The sequence below is a fragment of the Chrysemys picta genome, chromosome 3 (assembly GCF_011386835.1).
Source record: "Chrysemys picta bellii isolate R12L10 chromosome 3, ASM1138683v2, whole genome shotgun sequence".
In the NCBI taxonomy this organism is placed as follows: domain Eukaryota; kingdom Metazoa; phylum Chordata; order Testudines; family Emydidae; genus Chrysemys; species Chrysemys picta.
The window spans coordinates 100,879,284-100,895,749 of record NC_088793.1 but is presented as its reverse complement, the minus strand read 5'-3'; the positions used below and the strand labels follow the sequence as shown (position 1 = coordinate 100,895,749).

At 42.7% G+C, this 16,466-nt stretch overlaps 1 protein-coding gene across 2 annotated transcripts in view; it reads left to right on the top strand.

Annotated features, from left to right (window-relative positions):
- The first annotated feature begins 5,983 nt into the window (after nucleotides 1–5,983).
- Nucleotides 5,984–16,466, top strand: part of MED23 (mediator complex subunit 23) — a 48,546-nt gene continuing 38,063 nt past the window's right edge. For both annotated transcript variants that reach the window (XM_008176591.4, XM_005280280.5), the window contains exons 1-9: nucleotides 5,984–6,117; nucleotides 8,998–9,029; nucleotides 9,153–9,240; nucleotides 10,237–10,361; nucleotides 10,513–10,624; nucleotides 11,346–11,444; nucleotides 12,332–12,433; nucleotides 13,710–13,779; nucleotides 16,267–16,379. In XM_008176591.4, coding sequence (XP_008174813.1) covers nucleotides 6,058–6,117; nucleotides 8,998–9,029; nucleotides 9,153–9,240; nucleotides 10,237–10,361; nucleotides 10,513–10,624; nucleotides 11,346–11,444; nucleotides 12,332–12,433; nucleotides 13,710–13,779; nucleotides 16,267–16,379 — 801 coding nt within the window. In that variant the 5' untranslated portion in view covers nucleotides 5,984–6,057. The remainder of the gene's footprint in view (nucleotides 6,118–8,997; nucleotides 9,030–9,152; nucleotides 9,241–10,236; nucleotides 10,362–10,512; nucleotides 10,625–11,345; nucleotides 11,445–12,331; nucleotides 12,434–13,709; nucleotides 13,780–16,266; nucleotides 16,380–16,466) is intronic.

Here is a 16,466-nt window from a genome sequence, read left to right as displayed (position 1 = left end):
CTAGGCGAACAAATCTCACATTTATGGGAACGTACTTGGTTCCAGGCAGGTACCCTCATAATCCCAGCAGCAGTTTTGAAGCTCTTTACAGCCACCATCACACTGGCAGCCCTGCCCCTTTTTATTAAATGGCTCATTACATCTGTTTCTGCAGCTGACTGTAAAGAGAACAAAAGATGGTTTTAGCACTAAAGTTATTCCAATCCTTAAGAATACAACAATTAAATAGGACATGGCCAGGAGCCTAGAGTCAGAATGTTCTGAATAATTGTCAAAAACTATTTCCCGAATCACTTGTCAACACATTTAGTAAAATTAATAATATGAGCTTATTTCCATCAAAGTTGGGTGACGTCCACACAAAACTCTGTGTGTGTGTGTAAAATTAGGATAATTATAAAAATAAAAATAATATGAATATTATGATGAATAATGACATGGGGAAAAGATATGAAATTCAGACTAGGTAAACAGTCCTTGTAAACAAAATTGAAAGTAAAAAAATACTGTAAACTATTAATTTTAAAGTTATATAAAGAGATACAGTCATATATGTTCACAAAAAAATTTGTGTCAAAACAGCTGTCTCAGGGTATGCTGAGTCTCAGGGTATGTCTACACTACACAGTTAATCTGGTTTTTTCTGGTTTTAGCCCAAACCCCCTACCATCCACACAGAAAAATCTCTGACCCATGTTTGGAGGTGCTTTAAGCCCAGCTTGTTTACCCAGCTGAGGGGTGTGGGTTAGAGCCCAGGTTGGATTCTACTCTAATTTGGGCTGGCACCTGCCCCACTGTGCAATGAGATGCCGGCAAAATCACCTGAGTGTTAACAGTCCTCCACTGCCCTTCCCACAATTCTCCCTGAAGGACAAACAAGCTCTCCCACAATTGACTGAGAAAGACTCCTAGAGTTTCTCATTACAAAGAACCATGGCATGTGCCCCCAGACACACATGGACAAGTGCAGAAACAGTTAGGACATAGTAATGCAAATATGGCTTTGCTGTGGTGGTGCTCACACCCAGGTTGGACTAACCTGAATGCCAGTCACCCAGGTTAACTGTGCACTGTAGATATAGCCTAACTCAGGAGCAGTGTAATTCTTTTTTTCTATTTGAAATGCAAGCTTTCATACTCCTAACAATATTAAATTCCTTTTTATTATTTGTTTAGAGAATACATAATAGAAAAATAGAATATTCAGGTGCAGAGGTCTAATTATATTTTTCAAAAACTTGAGATATTGCAGAATTATTATGGGAGCTATCATGAAATTTACTTTGAATACTTAAGTTTATCCAATAGGATCAAAGCCATTATCACAAGATTTAATATCTCTGATTTTGTATTGCAACTGCTCGCTGTTGTGTTACTATTTCATAAGCTAGGCCAGTCATAATGAAAGCAGTAAGAGTAAAAGGGCTTGATTCATAATTGCCCTGCAGCTTGCAGTCAAATACACCAGGGCAAAGTGGTTATAAAATATTGTATTCTGATCTGCTAACATTTTACACCACTTTGCATTTATTTTGTACAGGCGTAATTGATTCTACAGGGGGGAAAGCAATGGAGAATCAGGCTCTACGTGTCAATAAATGTTACATGGCAAGTTGACAATACAAAATATTATTTGGTTAAGAGTCACTGAAGAGTAACTACAGTTCATCATCATAGTTACAAAGAATATCACAAGATGCTAGAAGAAGGAAACAAGCAAGAAAAATAATGAGTGGGGAAGAGTAGGGAAACAAGTTTAACACATTAACATAGGTGCCGTAAGAATGAGGAAAAAAACATTTCATCATCATTCTGTGGCTGCACAGATAGAATTGATTTAAACGAAGCTATCCAATTGTTGACAGTGCACTGAGCTGGTTGGGACATTTTTGACAAAATAAAATTTCATCAAAGTAAGTTGTTTTGTCAAAGCCAAAATGTTTTATGGACGCATAATGGTTTCAGCAAAGTTTTTGTTTGAAAAGGCCTTTTTTGGGTCAAGAATTCTCCAGTCACTTCTGACAAGAGAGAGACCGAATTGAAAAGCTCAGGCTTTTGATCTGAAAACAGATGTTTCAATGCATTTCCATTTCTCACCGGACAGGCAGCGTGCCGCTCAGAATCGGCTCGCGTGCCGTGTTTGGCACGCATGCCGTAGGTTGCCGACCCCTGGTCTATAAGGTGCCACAGGACTCTTTGTCGCTTTTGACAGCTTCTACTGTTACTACCACCAGTGAAGTGGCACTAGTGTAAAATTTTGACAGCTGTGGGGCTTATCTGTAATAATTTATGACTACTGTATGTTCTATATGTTTGTCTGATTGTTGTAAGAGGGTTATTGTGTGAAAACATGGGATTGATTCAAGAAGACTCTCTCCCCACCCACTCACCCCTGCTACAGGAAGTGTGACTTTTAAACTAGGCCATGTCTACACTATAAACTTACATCGGTATAACTTCGTTGTCAAGGGGTGTGAAAAATCCACAGCCCTGGGGGACACATGCAGTTATACCAATCTAACCACCAGTGTAGACAGCACTATGTAGACAGAGCTTCTGCTGTCACATAACTACTACCTCTCACATCGGTTTAGTAGCATCTTCACTGAAGCGCTACAGCCGTGTATTAAGTGTAGACCTGCCCTTAGTCAGGGTCTTTGTTCTCATATGTTCACAAGCTTGGAAACCCTCCCAGAAATACACAAAACCCTGACAAACTAGTCTGGTAATCTCCGCAGGGGGTCAGAGGTGGAACATTAAAGTGAATGGCTCTTGCACTGGCCCTTACAGGATAGTAGATGTCTGAAGCAGACAGAGTAGGGTTGCCAGGCATCCGGTTTTTGACTGGAACATCTGGTTGAAAAGGGACCCTGGTGTATCCAGGCAGCACCACTGACCAGGCCGCACCCCAACTCCCTGCCTGCCTTGGCTCCATACGTCTCCCAGAAGCGGCTGGCGTGTCCAGTTCCAAGGCGCAGGGGTGGCCAGGGAGGCTCCGCTTGCTGCCCCCGCCCCAAGCGCCAGCTAGGTTGCCAATTTTCTGATTGCAGAAAACCAAACACCCTTGCCCCACACCCCACCCCTGCCCCAAGGACCTGTCCCTTTACCAAGATCCCGCCCCCACTCACTCCATTCCCCCCTCCCTCTGTTGCTTGCTCTTCCCCACCCTCGCTCACTTGCTCATTTTCACCAAGCTGGGGCAGGGAGTTGGGGTGCGGGAGGGGGCAAGGGCTCCAGCTAGGTGTGCATGCTCTGGGGCGGGGCCAGGGATGAGGAGTTTGGGGTTTGGGAGGGGGCTCCAGGTGGCGGTTGGGGGCGAGGGGTTCAGAGTGTTAGAGGGGGCTCTGGGCTTGGGCAGGGGTTGGGGTGGGGGGGGTGAGGGCTCCATCTGGGGGTGCGGGCTCTGGGGTGGGGCCAGCGATGAGGAGTTTTGGGGGCAAGGCACTTGGTGGAGGCACGGGGAGGGAGTTTGGGTGGGGAGTGGGCTCAGTGTTGGGGCGCAGGAAGGTGTACCGGGTGCAGGCTCCGGATGGTGCTTATCTCAGGCAGCTCCCGGAAGCGGCCGGCATGTCCAGCTCCTAAGTGGAGGGGCCAGGTGGCTCCAGGTGCTGCCCGTGCCCGCAGGCGCAGCCCCCATTGGCCAGGAACCATGGCCAATAGGCGCTGCGAAGCGTGACCAGGTGTCTGGTTTTCGACAGGAATACCCGGTCGAAAAAGGACTCTGGTGGCTCCAGTCAGCACCGCTGACCGGGCCGTTAAAAGTCCGGTCAGCGGTGCTGCGGAGCCAAGGCAGGCTAGTCCCTGTTGGGATGGTGCCAAATTGGTGTGGCCATACTGAATGAATGGTGTGAGCATAACTTGACATGACTTAAACATGGCTGAATGGCTGCCGAGGATCCTGGGAGCAGAGTCCCTTTAGCAGAAGCAGATTTGATAAAGGACTGACAAAGCCTGAGTGTGTGATCGATATTGAACCTATTGGTCAGCAAATATGGGCCCATACAAAAGTAAATATCACATGTATAAAGTTCCAGCATAGAGCACAGGTCAACCTGGTTATAGTGACCTTACAGCAAGGACACCACGCAGAGAGCCAGAGTGAATGACTGATGAGTGAGTAAATGTGGGATGATCTTCATTCAGCACCCCCCGAACCCTTCTAAAATACTAATTAGGTAAAATTAATAACCACATGCCCACTGGGCATGCTTGTAAGACATGTGACTCCTTTGAGGAAAAAAGAGTATAAGACTCAAGCAAAGTAATTGATGCTGGAAGAAGCAACGCTGCTAGACAGAGTAGCCAAAACTCTGCTCCGTGGCTCGAGTAGGACTGTGAACCAGAGGGGTCTCAAGGCAACCGAGGCCTTGCCTCGAGGGAATCCAGACAGACCAGAGGGCTCAGAAGAACAGACCTGGAGGGAAGAAGTCGTCTATAAAATTGGTAATCACATTCTCTGTTTGCCAAGCAGGAACTGCGTGGGGCTAGCGCAAGGCCTGTTTGTGTACGTTTGTGAAAGAGAGACTTGTTAAGAGGAATGTTAGCTCTTAATGTCTAACATAGGAGTTATGTGCTTAATATAACCCTTCACCGCTTATATAATTCCTTCTCAATAAACTGCTGTGCATTGAAGATAATTACTGTGGACCTTTTTCACTGGTATGACAGTAATCTGCTCCACTGGGAGCCAGTAGAGATCCATTTCAGGGGTAGTAGCACCCCCTGGTGTCAATAGTCCCTACCTGTCCTGGGGCAGCAGGTCAGGCTCCAAGGTGGGGGGACTACGAGGCTCCGTGCACTGCCCACGCCCGGAGTACCGGCGCCGGCGAATGGGAGCTGGGTGGCAGTGTCTGCGGGTGAGAGCAGCGCGCACTGCAGTTTCCTGCCCCCTTCCCCTCCTGCCTAGGAGCTGGACCTGCTGGCCACTTCCGGGGCGCAGTGCGGTGCCCCAGTACAGGCAGGCAGCCTGCCTTGGCTCTGCAGCACCGCTGACCAGCAGCCACCAAAGGTAAGCCCGTGCCCCAGCCCCCTCTTGCACCCCAAACACTGCATCCCTGGCCCTACTGCAGAGCCTGCACCCCCAGCCCAGAGACCCCCCCTTCCATACCCTGAACCCCAGCACAGGGAAAGTGAATGAGGGTGAGGGAGAGCGAGCCATCAAGGGATGGGAAATGTTGTGAGGAGGGGTGGCGCTTTGGGGAAGGGGTGGGGCTAAAGTGTTCAGTTTTGTACCAATAGAAAGTTGGCAACTGGGGAGGCGGGAGCAGCCTGACGTCCAGTCCCTGCACCTTAGAGTTTTGGGGCTTAGCATAAAACAGCCCTGCCTGTGCCCCTAACGCTTTCCGGTGCTTTGCAATGATATCGTAGAAGATCCAACCCTGCTCAAAGCAGGGCCAATCCCCAGACGGATATTTACCCCAGTTCCCTAAATGGCCCCCTCCAGGAGTGAACTCACAACCCTGGGTTTAGCAGGCCTGTGCTCAAACCACTGAGCTATTTCTCCCTCCTCTCAGTTTTCTCTTGTGATGCAACAAGGCCTCGGTTGAAGACGGCGGCCTGGCCGCTGCCTGCGCCACTGCGGCCAAGCTCTTGAGCTGCAGCCTCCCCAGTGGGACTTGCTGGATAAGCTCTGGGAGCCGCGGGAGACTCCTCGGCCCGAGTCCCGCCCAGGGCAGGGCCAGGCCTAGGCCTGAGAGAGGCTGACACGCGGGGCGTAGCTAGCCTGGTCCCCGCCATACTCCCCCCAAGCCAGGGGCGCGCTCGTGTTCCGCACCGGCCTGTTTCTCCCCGCGGCGCACACGGGGCCCGGCCTCAGGCCAGGGAGGTGCGAGAGCCGGAGGCTGGGGGCGGCCCCAGCGCGGAACTGCTCGGCCCGGGAAGCTGCTTCCCGGCGGGGACGGGTTCAGGGACGCACCTTCCGCCGGGTTCGCCGCCGGACCCAGAACCGCCGCCGCTCGGTTCCTCGGCGCGGCCACCCCGGCGCGGGAGCAGGAGCTGGTCCCGGTTCGGTGCCGCCGCTGCCCGCAGGGAGTCTGGGGCCGAGCCCCGGGCGGGGCCATGGCGATCCCGATGGTGCCGATGGAGACCCAGCTGCAGAGCATCTTCGAGGAGGTGGTGGTGAGTCGCAGAGCCGGGCCGCCCCAGCGGCCACGGGGTGGGAGGGAATGGGGGGCTCGGGTGTTGCGAGGCGGGTCTGGGTGTAGCGGGGATGTGAGGAGCTGGAGACTTATTTACAAACTGGGGGTGATCCATAGTTGCTTTATGGCCCTTGCTGATTTTGTCCCAGCATCTTGGGGCCCCGGGGGCAGTACGGGCCCTTGGGGGATGCTCTTACAATTTTAAAGAGCTGATGTGTCCCACTAATAACGGGTTGAAAGAATGAGGCAACAATAAAGCAGTTTGGTGGAAGAACATAAGTCTCAGCTCTCTACTTGCCTAACTAAAGCTAGATTGTGGTGATTTGTAGATACGGCAGAAGTTGGTTTTAAGGAAAGATTTAAAAAGAGGACAGATGGTGGCGTTGAAAATTCTGATAGGAAGGTGGGTTTTTTTCAGGAATAGGGGGATGATTTGGGAGAAATCATGAAAATACTCGAGAGAGAAGGGGGTGATCAAGGCAGGCATCATTGGCAGGTTTGATGAGTCATTCAGTTGTCAAGCTGAGTAGCGCAGGGCTAAATGATAAAAACACCTGAAAAGCAAAACCAAGGAGTTTGTGTTTGATACGGTGGAGGAGAGGGGAGCCAGTAGAGGAATACAAAGAGTAGGGAGATGTGGTTGGAGCCAGGAAGATGATCCCAGTATTTTTAGTAGACTTAAGGAAAGTGATGTGTCAGGTATCCAAGTCAGCGAGGTAGTCCATGCCTGGGATCACAAGGGGCTCAACAAGAGATCTGGCAGTCAGACTGAAAAGGCTGAATGTTAAGTAGAAGCAACAAAACTTGGATAAGCCCTGGATATGCAGGTCTTATAGTAGTGGTTCTCACAACAAACTCTTGCTGGTGGCCAGTCTGACATGTTTTCCTAAAATATGTAATTAACTTCAAGCAAAACAAATAAATACGTATCTATACATATCCAAATCATTGTAACTTGTAACATGTAGGGTTTTTTTTTTCAGATTCAATAATAAAAATAATATACATTATCTCCCTCAGATGTAAACTAACTTGTTTGTCTTAGTGATTGGCTGAACAAGACGTAAGACTGAGTGGATTGTAGGCTCTAAGTTTTTACATTGTTTTGTTTTTGAGTGCAGTTAACCAAAAAAAAAAAAATCTACATTTGTAAGTTGCACTTTCAGGATAAAGAGATTGCACTACAGTACTTGTTTTGATGTGATTTGAAAAATACTATTTCTTTTGTTTATCATTTTTACAGAGCAATTATTTGCAATACAAATAATAAAAAGTGAGCACTGTACACTTTGTATTCTGTTTTGTAATGGAAAACAATATATTTGACAATATAGAAAAACATCCAAGAAAGTAGTACATTTCAATTGGTATTCTGTTGTTTAACAATGCAATTAAAACTGTGATTAATTGCAATTAATTTTTTTTAATCATGATTCAATTTTTTGATGAGTTAACTGCGATTAATCGATAGCCTAATTTAAATATTCTTTTTATATCTACCCTGAAGTGACTAAAGAACATCATTAACAAACTTAAAATATTTTTTTCTGAGAAACTTGCTTTTGTCTGCAAAATTGTTTTGGGCTTATGGTTGTGAGGATCACCTGATAATGTGAACTGATTAAATACTGTGTCTGAATGTTCAGACAGACACTTCCAATGGTTCTATTGTACTCATGGCTTTGCCAACCACTAGAGAAATTAACAAATGGTTGCTTTCAGTGCTGCTATTTGTAACTTTCATTACTCTGTGGACAGCTGTGAAACTAAGTATCAGAGGGGTAGCCATGTTACTCTGTATCCACAAAAACAAGGAGGAGTCCGGTGGCACTTTAAAGACTAACAGATTATTAGTCTTTAAGGTGCCACCAGACTCCTAGCTGTGAAACTGACTTTAGTTTCTGTCAAGAACTTAGGAGAGTCAACTCTCTACAGGTACTTGGAAAAGCTATAAGCTGCTGTAAGCAGGCAATGCAAGGATTTACAGGTGAAAAGGACCATCAAAGGCACCCTCTATTCCTTCACATCCTATTACCAGTAGAGAATAATATTTAAAGCATTTAATGTCATTATATATACATTGATGTGGTGCCATCATCTTGAATATTGTGTTCAGCACTAGACACCCTATCTAAATATAAAAGAAATGTGAAAGGTCCATAGAAGGGGAACAAAAATTATTAGAGGGATGGAAATAATCTCACGTGATATACTAAAAAAGACTGTTCAGAAAGGAGAAAAGTAAGAGGATATATAAAATAATGAATGGTATAAAGAAGGTAAATTGAGTATTTCTATATATCCTTATAACCCAAGACCATAGGATCATCCAGTAAAATTAAAAATCAACAGATGTAAATTAAATAAAAGGAAATACTTTCATACGCACAGCATAATTAATTTGTGGAACTCACTGTTGCATAATATAATTGAGGAAAAGAATTCAGTAGGATTCAGATGATTAGATCTTTATATTTATAAGAAGATCCACAGTTTCACAAGCTAGAATAAAAAGTGAATAAAAATATAAATCCTCCTACTTCAGTACATAAATCAATCACTATGGGTTAGAGAGAAACTCCCTCCACCCATCTCCTCAAGAAATGTTGTTGTATATTTGTCAAAGGGCATGCATGGGAGGGCAGAGAGGTACATTGTGCCTGCTGAAGCATCTGGTGCAGGTCACTTTCAAGAGACAGTATATCAGGCTAGAAAGACCATTGGTGTGATCCTGTGTTACTTTTTACTGAACATGCCTCATCTCGATAATTCTATTTTCATTACTACTAAGTGTATCTGTAGCAGAGCTTTAGATCAAGTTGCCATTAATCACCAAGACTTGAACCCCTTTCTCTTACAGAAAACAGAAGTTATAGAGGAGGCTTTCCCTGGGTGAGTGTAATGACAATTTATTTGTGCATGAGATTCATTGTGACTATCTTCTATATCTGATCTTTTAATTGTGCTACCTTTCAAGAACACATTGCAGATAACTAGTGTTCTTATTTGCAATAGCATGTTTATGGACACTCCTGAAGATGAGAGAACCAAATTGATCAGCTGCCTGGGAGCTTTTAGACAGTTCTGGAGCAGTCTTTCCCAGGTAAGCATTTCATTTATTGCTAATGTAGTTATATTTTACAGCACCCGATAGTATACTAGATACATAGCTAAGGCATGATTCCTGTCCCAAACAGCTCACAATCTAATTTCAGATTGGGGAAAGAAAAGTAGTAGGGAAATAACAAAACACTATGGTGAGTTTAGATGGGAAGGATAGTGCTGACATCAATGAAATTACATGATTACTTGGGAAAGGCTGGTGCACAACATGGTGTAGTAAAGAATAACTCCTTTTATAAATATAAATATCAAAAGTAAATGGTCATTTCTAGGGTAATTGGGGTAAATGGGATAATTTCTTACAGCTGTTGTGGTAGAAGAGGTTCTGAAGGAGGGGCTTGAATGAAAGGAGGGATATATTTCATGAAAAACATTTGTGCATAAAATATTACTATCCCATGACGCGACCATTCTTGCAAAGCATGGGTCTTTGATATAGGTAGAAAGAAATGCATTATACATAGGGTTTTCTAAAGCAATCATTAAACTTCTCTGATTACTTTATGCACTGCCAAAATTCACTCAAATCTCTGTTGATGCATCCTGTGTTCGGCAGCCTATTCCACTCTGTTTCAAAGTAATCTGATTATTTGTTCAAGTTCACAAGTATCATTCCTTACTTTGGTATATCCTGCTATTATAAAACATTAATATCGGCAAATGAATGGTTTAATTTAATTACATACTGGATATATGAAGTCTTCATTTCAACTCTGTAGTCAGCCCAGCAATATACTTTCTTTGTTTCTCTTCACATAGGCTATCGGAATATAACTTTGTATGTCACAGGTTGGGGAAACTTCTTGAAATAAGATAAAAGTGGATGTTAAAGGAGCAATCTTTGACAGATTAAATACCCAGAAGTCATTATCTCTCATTTGTTCCTTTTACTCAGTGTAGCAATTTGTGGTTTTAAGACGAAGTTACTTACGTTGCCATAGTAAGTAGTTTATTTTAATCCTTCACTGTTTTCCAGGAATCTCATGAACAATGTGTCCAGTGGATTGTAAGATTCATCCACAGCCAGCACAGTCCTAAAAGAATTTCTTTCTTGTATGACTGTTTAGCAATGGCAGTCGAGACTGGTCTGTTGCCACCCAGGTATGTTTAGTGTTGGTGAAGCAAGAAATACAATATGCATAAGTTCTAGTATTGTAGATTAATTAAAAAAAAATTCCTTAAAACTACTGTTAATTGGAAATCATCTACTTATTCTCGTGCATCACTCACTGTTGTATTCTTTTTTTACTAGAATGGTTTGTGAATCTCTAATAAACTCGGACACCCTTGAATGGGAAAGGACACAGCTGTGGGCATTAACATTTAAACTGGTCCGGAAAATAATTGGAGGTGTAGACTACAAGGTATTTTTCCTAAGAAATTTTGGAAACTGTGGTGGTTTTTTATAAGTTTATAGTGCTTCTTTGTGGTATTCCAGAGACTGTGTTGAACCTGTCTCTGTCAGTTTAGTATTTTGTCATCAATTAAATCAGATATTCTCAATTTTTTTCCTAGAGAAGACCACATCTTAATTAATATTTTCTGTTGTACACCTTACTTCCCAGTCATGGTGACAGAGTCACCTTACCTTCCATTTTCAATTGCAAACTAAATAATATTCCTAATGCAATTTCAACAATTGTTTGCCTGGAAAAGTATTATTATAAAAGCATTTAGGGTAATATCCTCAGCTCCATCTCTGTGCTATGGAAAGGGTCAGACTGAGCAATGTAAAAGGCACCTTACAGAAGCACTGTGTCTGGTGTGGGAAGAGTTTGCCAGTGCAGGCACTGAGGAAGACATTCGTAAATCTGCCTCTTGGGGTAAGTCTACACAGCAAAGAAAAACCCGTAGCTGGCCTGTGCCAGCTGATTCAGACTCACAAGGCTTGGGCTGCGGGGCAGTTTCATTGCTGTGTTGACTTCCAGGCTCAGGCTGGAGCCCGGGCAGTGGGTTCTTACTGTGACTCTTAGAAGCAACTCACCGAACCTTGTCCTTAATATTTTCTGAGCTGTCTTCTGATGCACTTTGGCTCCTAGAAATTGAGAATTTTTGTGAACATTAATTTGTATATGATTCTCTCAGGGTGTGCGAGATCTGTTGAAGGTGATCCTGGAGAAAATCCTAACTATTCCTAACACAGTGAGCTCAGCTGTTGTACAGCAGCTCTTAGCAGCAAGAGAGGTAACTCTAAAATGTTATATGGTGTCACAATGAAAAAGTTGGTCTCAATCTTTTGTCATTGATCTTCATAATATTCTAAAATGGATCTCTTTGGAGCCTTTTAGATCTGATATAAATGAATAGCTAAAGCTGATGACGTGTCTTCTACTGGCTTTTGTGCCAGTGTATTTCAGGGTCATCTAATGGTGGGCCTTCTCATATTATCTACAACAGTGGTTTTCTGCCTGTGGTCCGTGACCCGTGGGGGTCTACAGACTATGTCGATTTCCAAAGGGGTCCGCCCCTCCATTTGACATTTTTTAGGGGTTCGCAAATGAAAAAAGGTTGAAAACCACTGATCTACAACATTTCCATTACCAGGCTATCTGGGCATAGTAGAATGCAGTGATGTAGCCATGTTGGTCCTAGGATATTAGAGACACAAGGTGGTTTACCTCACCCACCTGGGCATAGTAAAGTCAGGTTAGAATCTCAGCCTTAAAGGGATGCTAAATAAGCTTTATGAAATCTAGTATTAAACCAAAAAAAAAAGAAATACAGTTGGGATTTAAATATTTCCCATTGTTGCAACCAGATATTGCAGTGCTGTGCTAGCGCATTAGAACCAGAAATTGAATCTCACCATTCTTCTTTCATTGTCCAAACTGAGTAAAATGTAAAAAGCAAACAGTATAAAGGGTGAAAAACAAAATACAATTTAATGACAATTTCATTATAATCAATGTGATACTAATAACACAAGTCACAGTTTAAAAAAGTAACTTAATGTCCCTTCAAATCTTACATGTCTAGCTTCTAGAGCTCATTGTAGTTTATTTAATAATATTTAATTTGTTTATGGTAATTGTCCAAATTGCCTTACATTTTAAAATTTTACTTATTTCTAGGTTGTAGCCTATATTTTGGAAAGAAATGCTTGTTTATTACCTGCCTACTTTGCAGTTACAGAGATAAGAAAACTGTACCCGGAGGGAAAGCTTCCTCATTGGGTAAGGGTTTATTCATTATATTTTATAAAGTGATATGTGCCTCATTCTCGCCTTACAAAACATTGAGTGCAATTTTTTAAAAAATGGATGCCTAATGCCTTGTCTATACAGTACCTAAAACTTAGGTTGACCTAACTACATCGCTCAGGACTGTGAAAAATTTCATGTCCTGTGCAATGTAGTTTGATCAACCTAACCCTGACTGTAGATGCAGCAAGGTCAACAAAAGAATTCTTCCATCGACCTAGATGTCATCTCTCAAGGGGTGAATTTACTGGAGTAACAGAAACCCCCCTGCTATCACTGTAGTATTTGTCTGTGCTACAGCAGCATAGCTGCAGCTGTGCCTCTGTAGCACTTGAAAATATACACTTAGTTTCTGTTTAAGCACTAAATGAGGCCCCTGTACTGCAGCTGATTCGCTGGCAGAACCCTGTGCTTACGCGCGGATCATGCCATAGACTCCATGCAAGTGGCCTAACTTTCAAAATTGTTGAGTGCTCAGCAGGTCTTATTGATTTAAAATTTGGAAAACTAGGCAACTTATTTAAGTGCCTAAATATGGACTAAATTAGGCACCTGCTTAAAAACAACAACAAAAACTACACACAAATGTTGGCCATATTGCTTTAGATGTGCATCTGAATGTTATGTTCTCGAATTTTAGCATTTGAGACTGGGTTAAAATTCTTCATGTGCCTACCAGCTTTATTCACACTCTCCATATGACTAGGAAGATAAGCAAACAGCTTTAATTTTCCAGTATGGCCAGTTTTGTGGCCTGATATTCACCATTACAGAATTATTTGGCATTTTCGTATAATCAAAACAGCCTTCACTTCCTAAAGATTGTGATACTCATTCAGTACATGTTCCTCTTGTCATTTTGGTTCTTTTGAAGAACCAGATCTCTGGTTTTGCTTGCACAGAAAGGGACATGTTTCTTTGATTAGAGGAGATAAGGGATGAAACTCCCATTGATTTCACCGGGGCCAGGATTTCATCCAAGAAGTGGTAAGTTAAGTACCTTTGAGGAATTGCTCAGATGAAGAAAATGGTGTTCTATTGCTAAATAGAATTTTAAACCTGACATGAAAGGCAATAAATAATGTACATTGCAAGAATGTTGTACACGTGAAAAATAGCTATTTTGATTTGCTCTGATTTCTGCCAAAAAGAGCATAGATCCTTCAAGTAACTTACCTGATTTAATGTCTTGTTTTAAATTGAATATTATGTTAATATAAATAATTTAGTATTAATAATCTTCTTTCAGTTGCTAGGTAACTTAGTATCAGACTTTGTGGATACCTTCAGACCCACTGCAAGAATAAATTCCATTTGCGGTAAGAAAGCATGAGTGAAGTGAATTTAGATTGAATTGAATTTTTAACCAGTAGGCCTAGCTAATTTGGGGTTAGCCTTATATGTTAATTCGTGCAAAATGCTTGAGTGTGTAGCATTTATGTAATACCTATCAATGACTTTTTTTATCCTGCTTCAATTTAAAAAAAGTTTGAAAACTTATTTGGATTTACCAGATTAAAAGTACTGCTTTGAGCAGAGGTAGAAAGTGGAAAATTGCTTTTTTTCACTTGCCCCCTCTGCACAAAGTGATATTGTCCCTTCTGTGGTCTTAACCTGGCCTATGAATTCAAGGGTGTGTCTACATTTAATTACTTTTGCACTGGTCTAGCTATGCCAAATTCCCTAATTTATGTGATCCTTTAGTCTCCATTAAAAAAAAAAGTTTTTTTCATTCAGTTTTACTTCTCTCAAGAAATCTGCGAAAGTTTGATTAGGGCATTTCAGTCCTTTTTAATACTATTTTTGCTCTTTTAGAAGAAGGATGCTTTTTTCCCTGTACGTTTTTTTTTTTTGTTGTTGGTTATTTCTTTGTTTTTGCAAGAGTATGTTAACACTCAAGTATATTTTTCCAAACACATGGAAAGGATTTATTCATGTGACTCTCAGTCCTGGAAGAGATTTCCTAATTTGCTGAAAGTATTTGCATAAATGACCAGGTGTATTGTTGACTTTATACATTCTCTGACTCCACAAACAGTCTATACACAGTTTAAGGTGCTGTGTATAGTAGTCCTGCCCACACCCACTACTACTACAGTATAGTAGTATAATTACTGCTGAAGGCAGGAAACCAGAGTGGGTGGACTAACCATCTACAGTAACTCCTCAATTAACCTCGTCCTGGTTAACATTTCATTGTTACGTTGCTGATCATTAGGGAACATGCTTATTTAAAGTTGCTCAGTGCTCCCTTATAATGTCGTTTGGCAGCCGTCTGCTTTGTCCACTGCTTGCAGAAAGAGCAACCCGTTGGAGCTAGCTGGTCAGGGCTTGGAACTAGGGTGGACCGGCAGCCCCCCGTCAGCTCCCCTAAGTTCCCTGTGTGGCAACTGCCCAGCAGGCTATCAATTGCGGGTCAGTTCAGCTGTCCCTCCCCCTCACTGCCGTGTGCTGCTCCTGCCCTCTGCCTTGGAGCTGCTCCTGGAAGTCTCCTGCTTGCTGTGTGTGTGTGTGGGGGGGTGCTAATGTCAGGGTGTCTTCCTCCCCCTGCTCCTGCCCCCCATCTCCACAGAGCAGGTAGGGGACATCACAGGGCTCCGGATGGAGGGAGCTCGCTGGCAGCAGCTGCTGTCTCAAGTGGCTGATCTACTTAAAAAGGCAATGTACTTAGAGTTGGGTCAGCATACTTAAAGGGGCAATGCACATGTCTCTCTCTCACACACACATGGTGTGTGTCTCTGTCTCTCTCTGCCACACTGCCTCCCCTCCCTCCATTCGTGCTGCCTTGTAGAGTGTGAGGCTACATTAACAACAATGTGTTTAACCCTTGAGGGCTCAGCCGAGTGCTAGTTCATCATTTAGCAGTAAGGCACTCCCTGGGAAATATCCCACCCTGACTCCACCACCTCAACCAAGCTTCACAATCATCATTGCTGCATACAGTATTAAATTGTTTGTTTAAAACTTATACTGTGTAGATGTGTGTGTGTATACATATATACATACACAGAGAGAGAGTCTTTTGTCTGGTGAAAAAAATTTCCCTGGAACCTAACCCCCCCTCCCCCCCCAATTTACATTAATTCCTGTGGGGAAATTGGATTTGCTTAACATCATTTTGCTTAAAGTCGCATTTTTTAGGAACATAACTACAACATTAAGTGAGGAGTTACTGTACTTTAATAGGGTGGCAGGGGGAAAGCAGTTATCCTTTAATTTCATTTTGTTTGAGGGAAGTTGAAGGCTCAGTGTAGCCAAACTGAATATTATTACATTACTTCTCCTGTGCTTTTGGATGTAATGGCAATAAAAGAACTGTGACCATCCAGAGAAGAGGCTTGACCCATTTACAATAAAAGGTCCATAATGGCCCATTATGGCTGAAATACAACTCCTGCTTTAGTTATAAATATTTATTGGACAAAAAAAAAGTTTTTTATGGTCTGAGCATATGATGTGAATAGGAAGACTTCTCCTGAGGATAAAGAGTATCTTTTAGTGTCATATTTACAAGTATTTTAATATATCTGGGGATGTCCAAACTGAACAGTTTATAGCAAAACATAATAGTTGAGTTTGCCCTTTAGCTAATGAGTTGAGATTTCTAATGCAAAAGGAATAATTGCTAACATTGGAAGCTTTATGCTAGCCAATTCCTGGTGGGAGATAACAGATTTAAATAAATATAGCGGGAAGGAATATTATTAGTAGTTTCCGAGGTGCGTTCTTGACCTTTAATGATTAAGTGCCATATCCACTCAACTTCCTTAGCGTTTATCCTTTCTCATTCTGTGTAATATGTGCAGGACGTTGTAGTCTTCTTCCTGTGGTAAATAACTCTGGCGCCATGTGTAACTCATGGAAGCTGGATCCTACAACCCTTCGTTTCCCTTTGAAAGGACTCTTGCCATATGATAAGGTATGCATGCGTAAACCTCTTAGTTATGAAACTTTTGTGTGTTTAATCTATGAAATTACTATTTATTTGTAGATTAGAGAAAGGAAG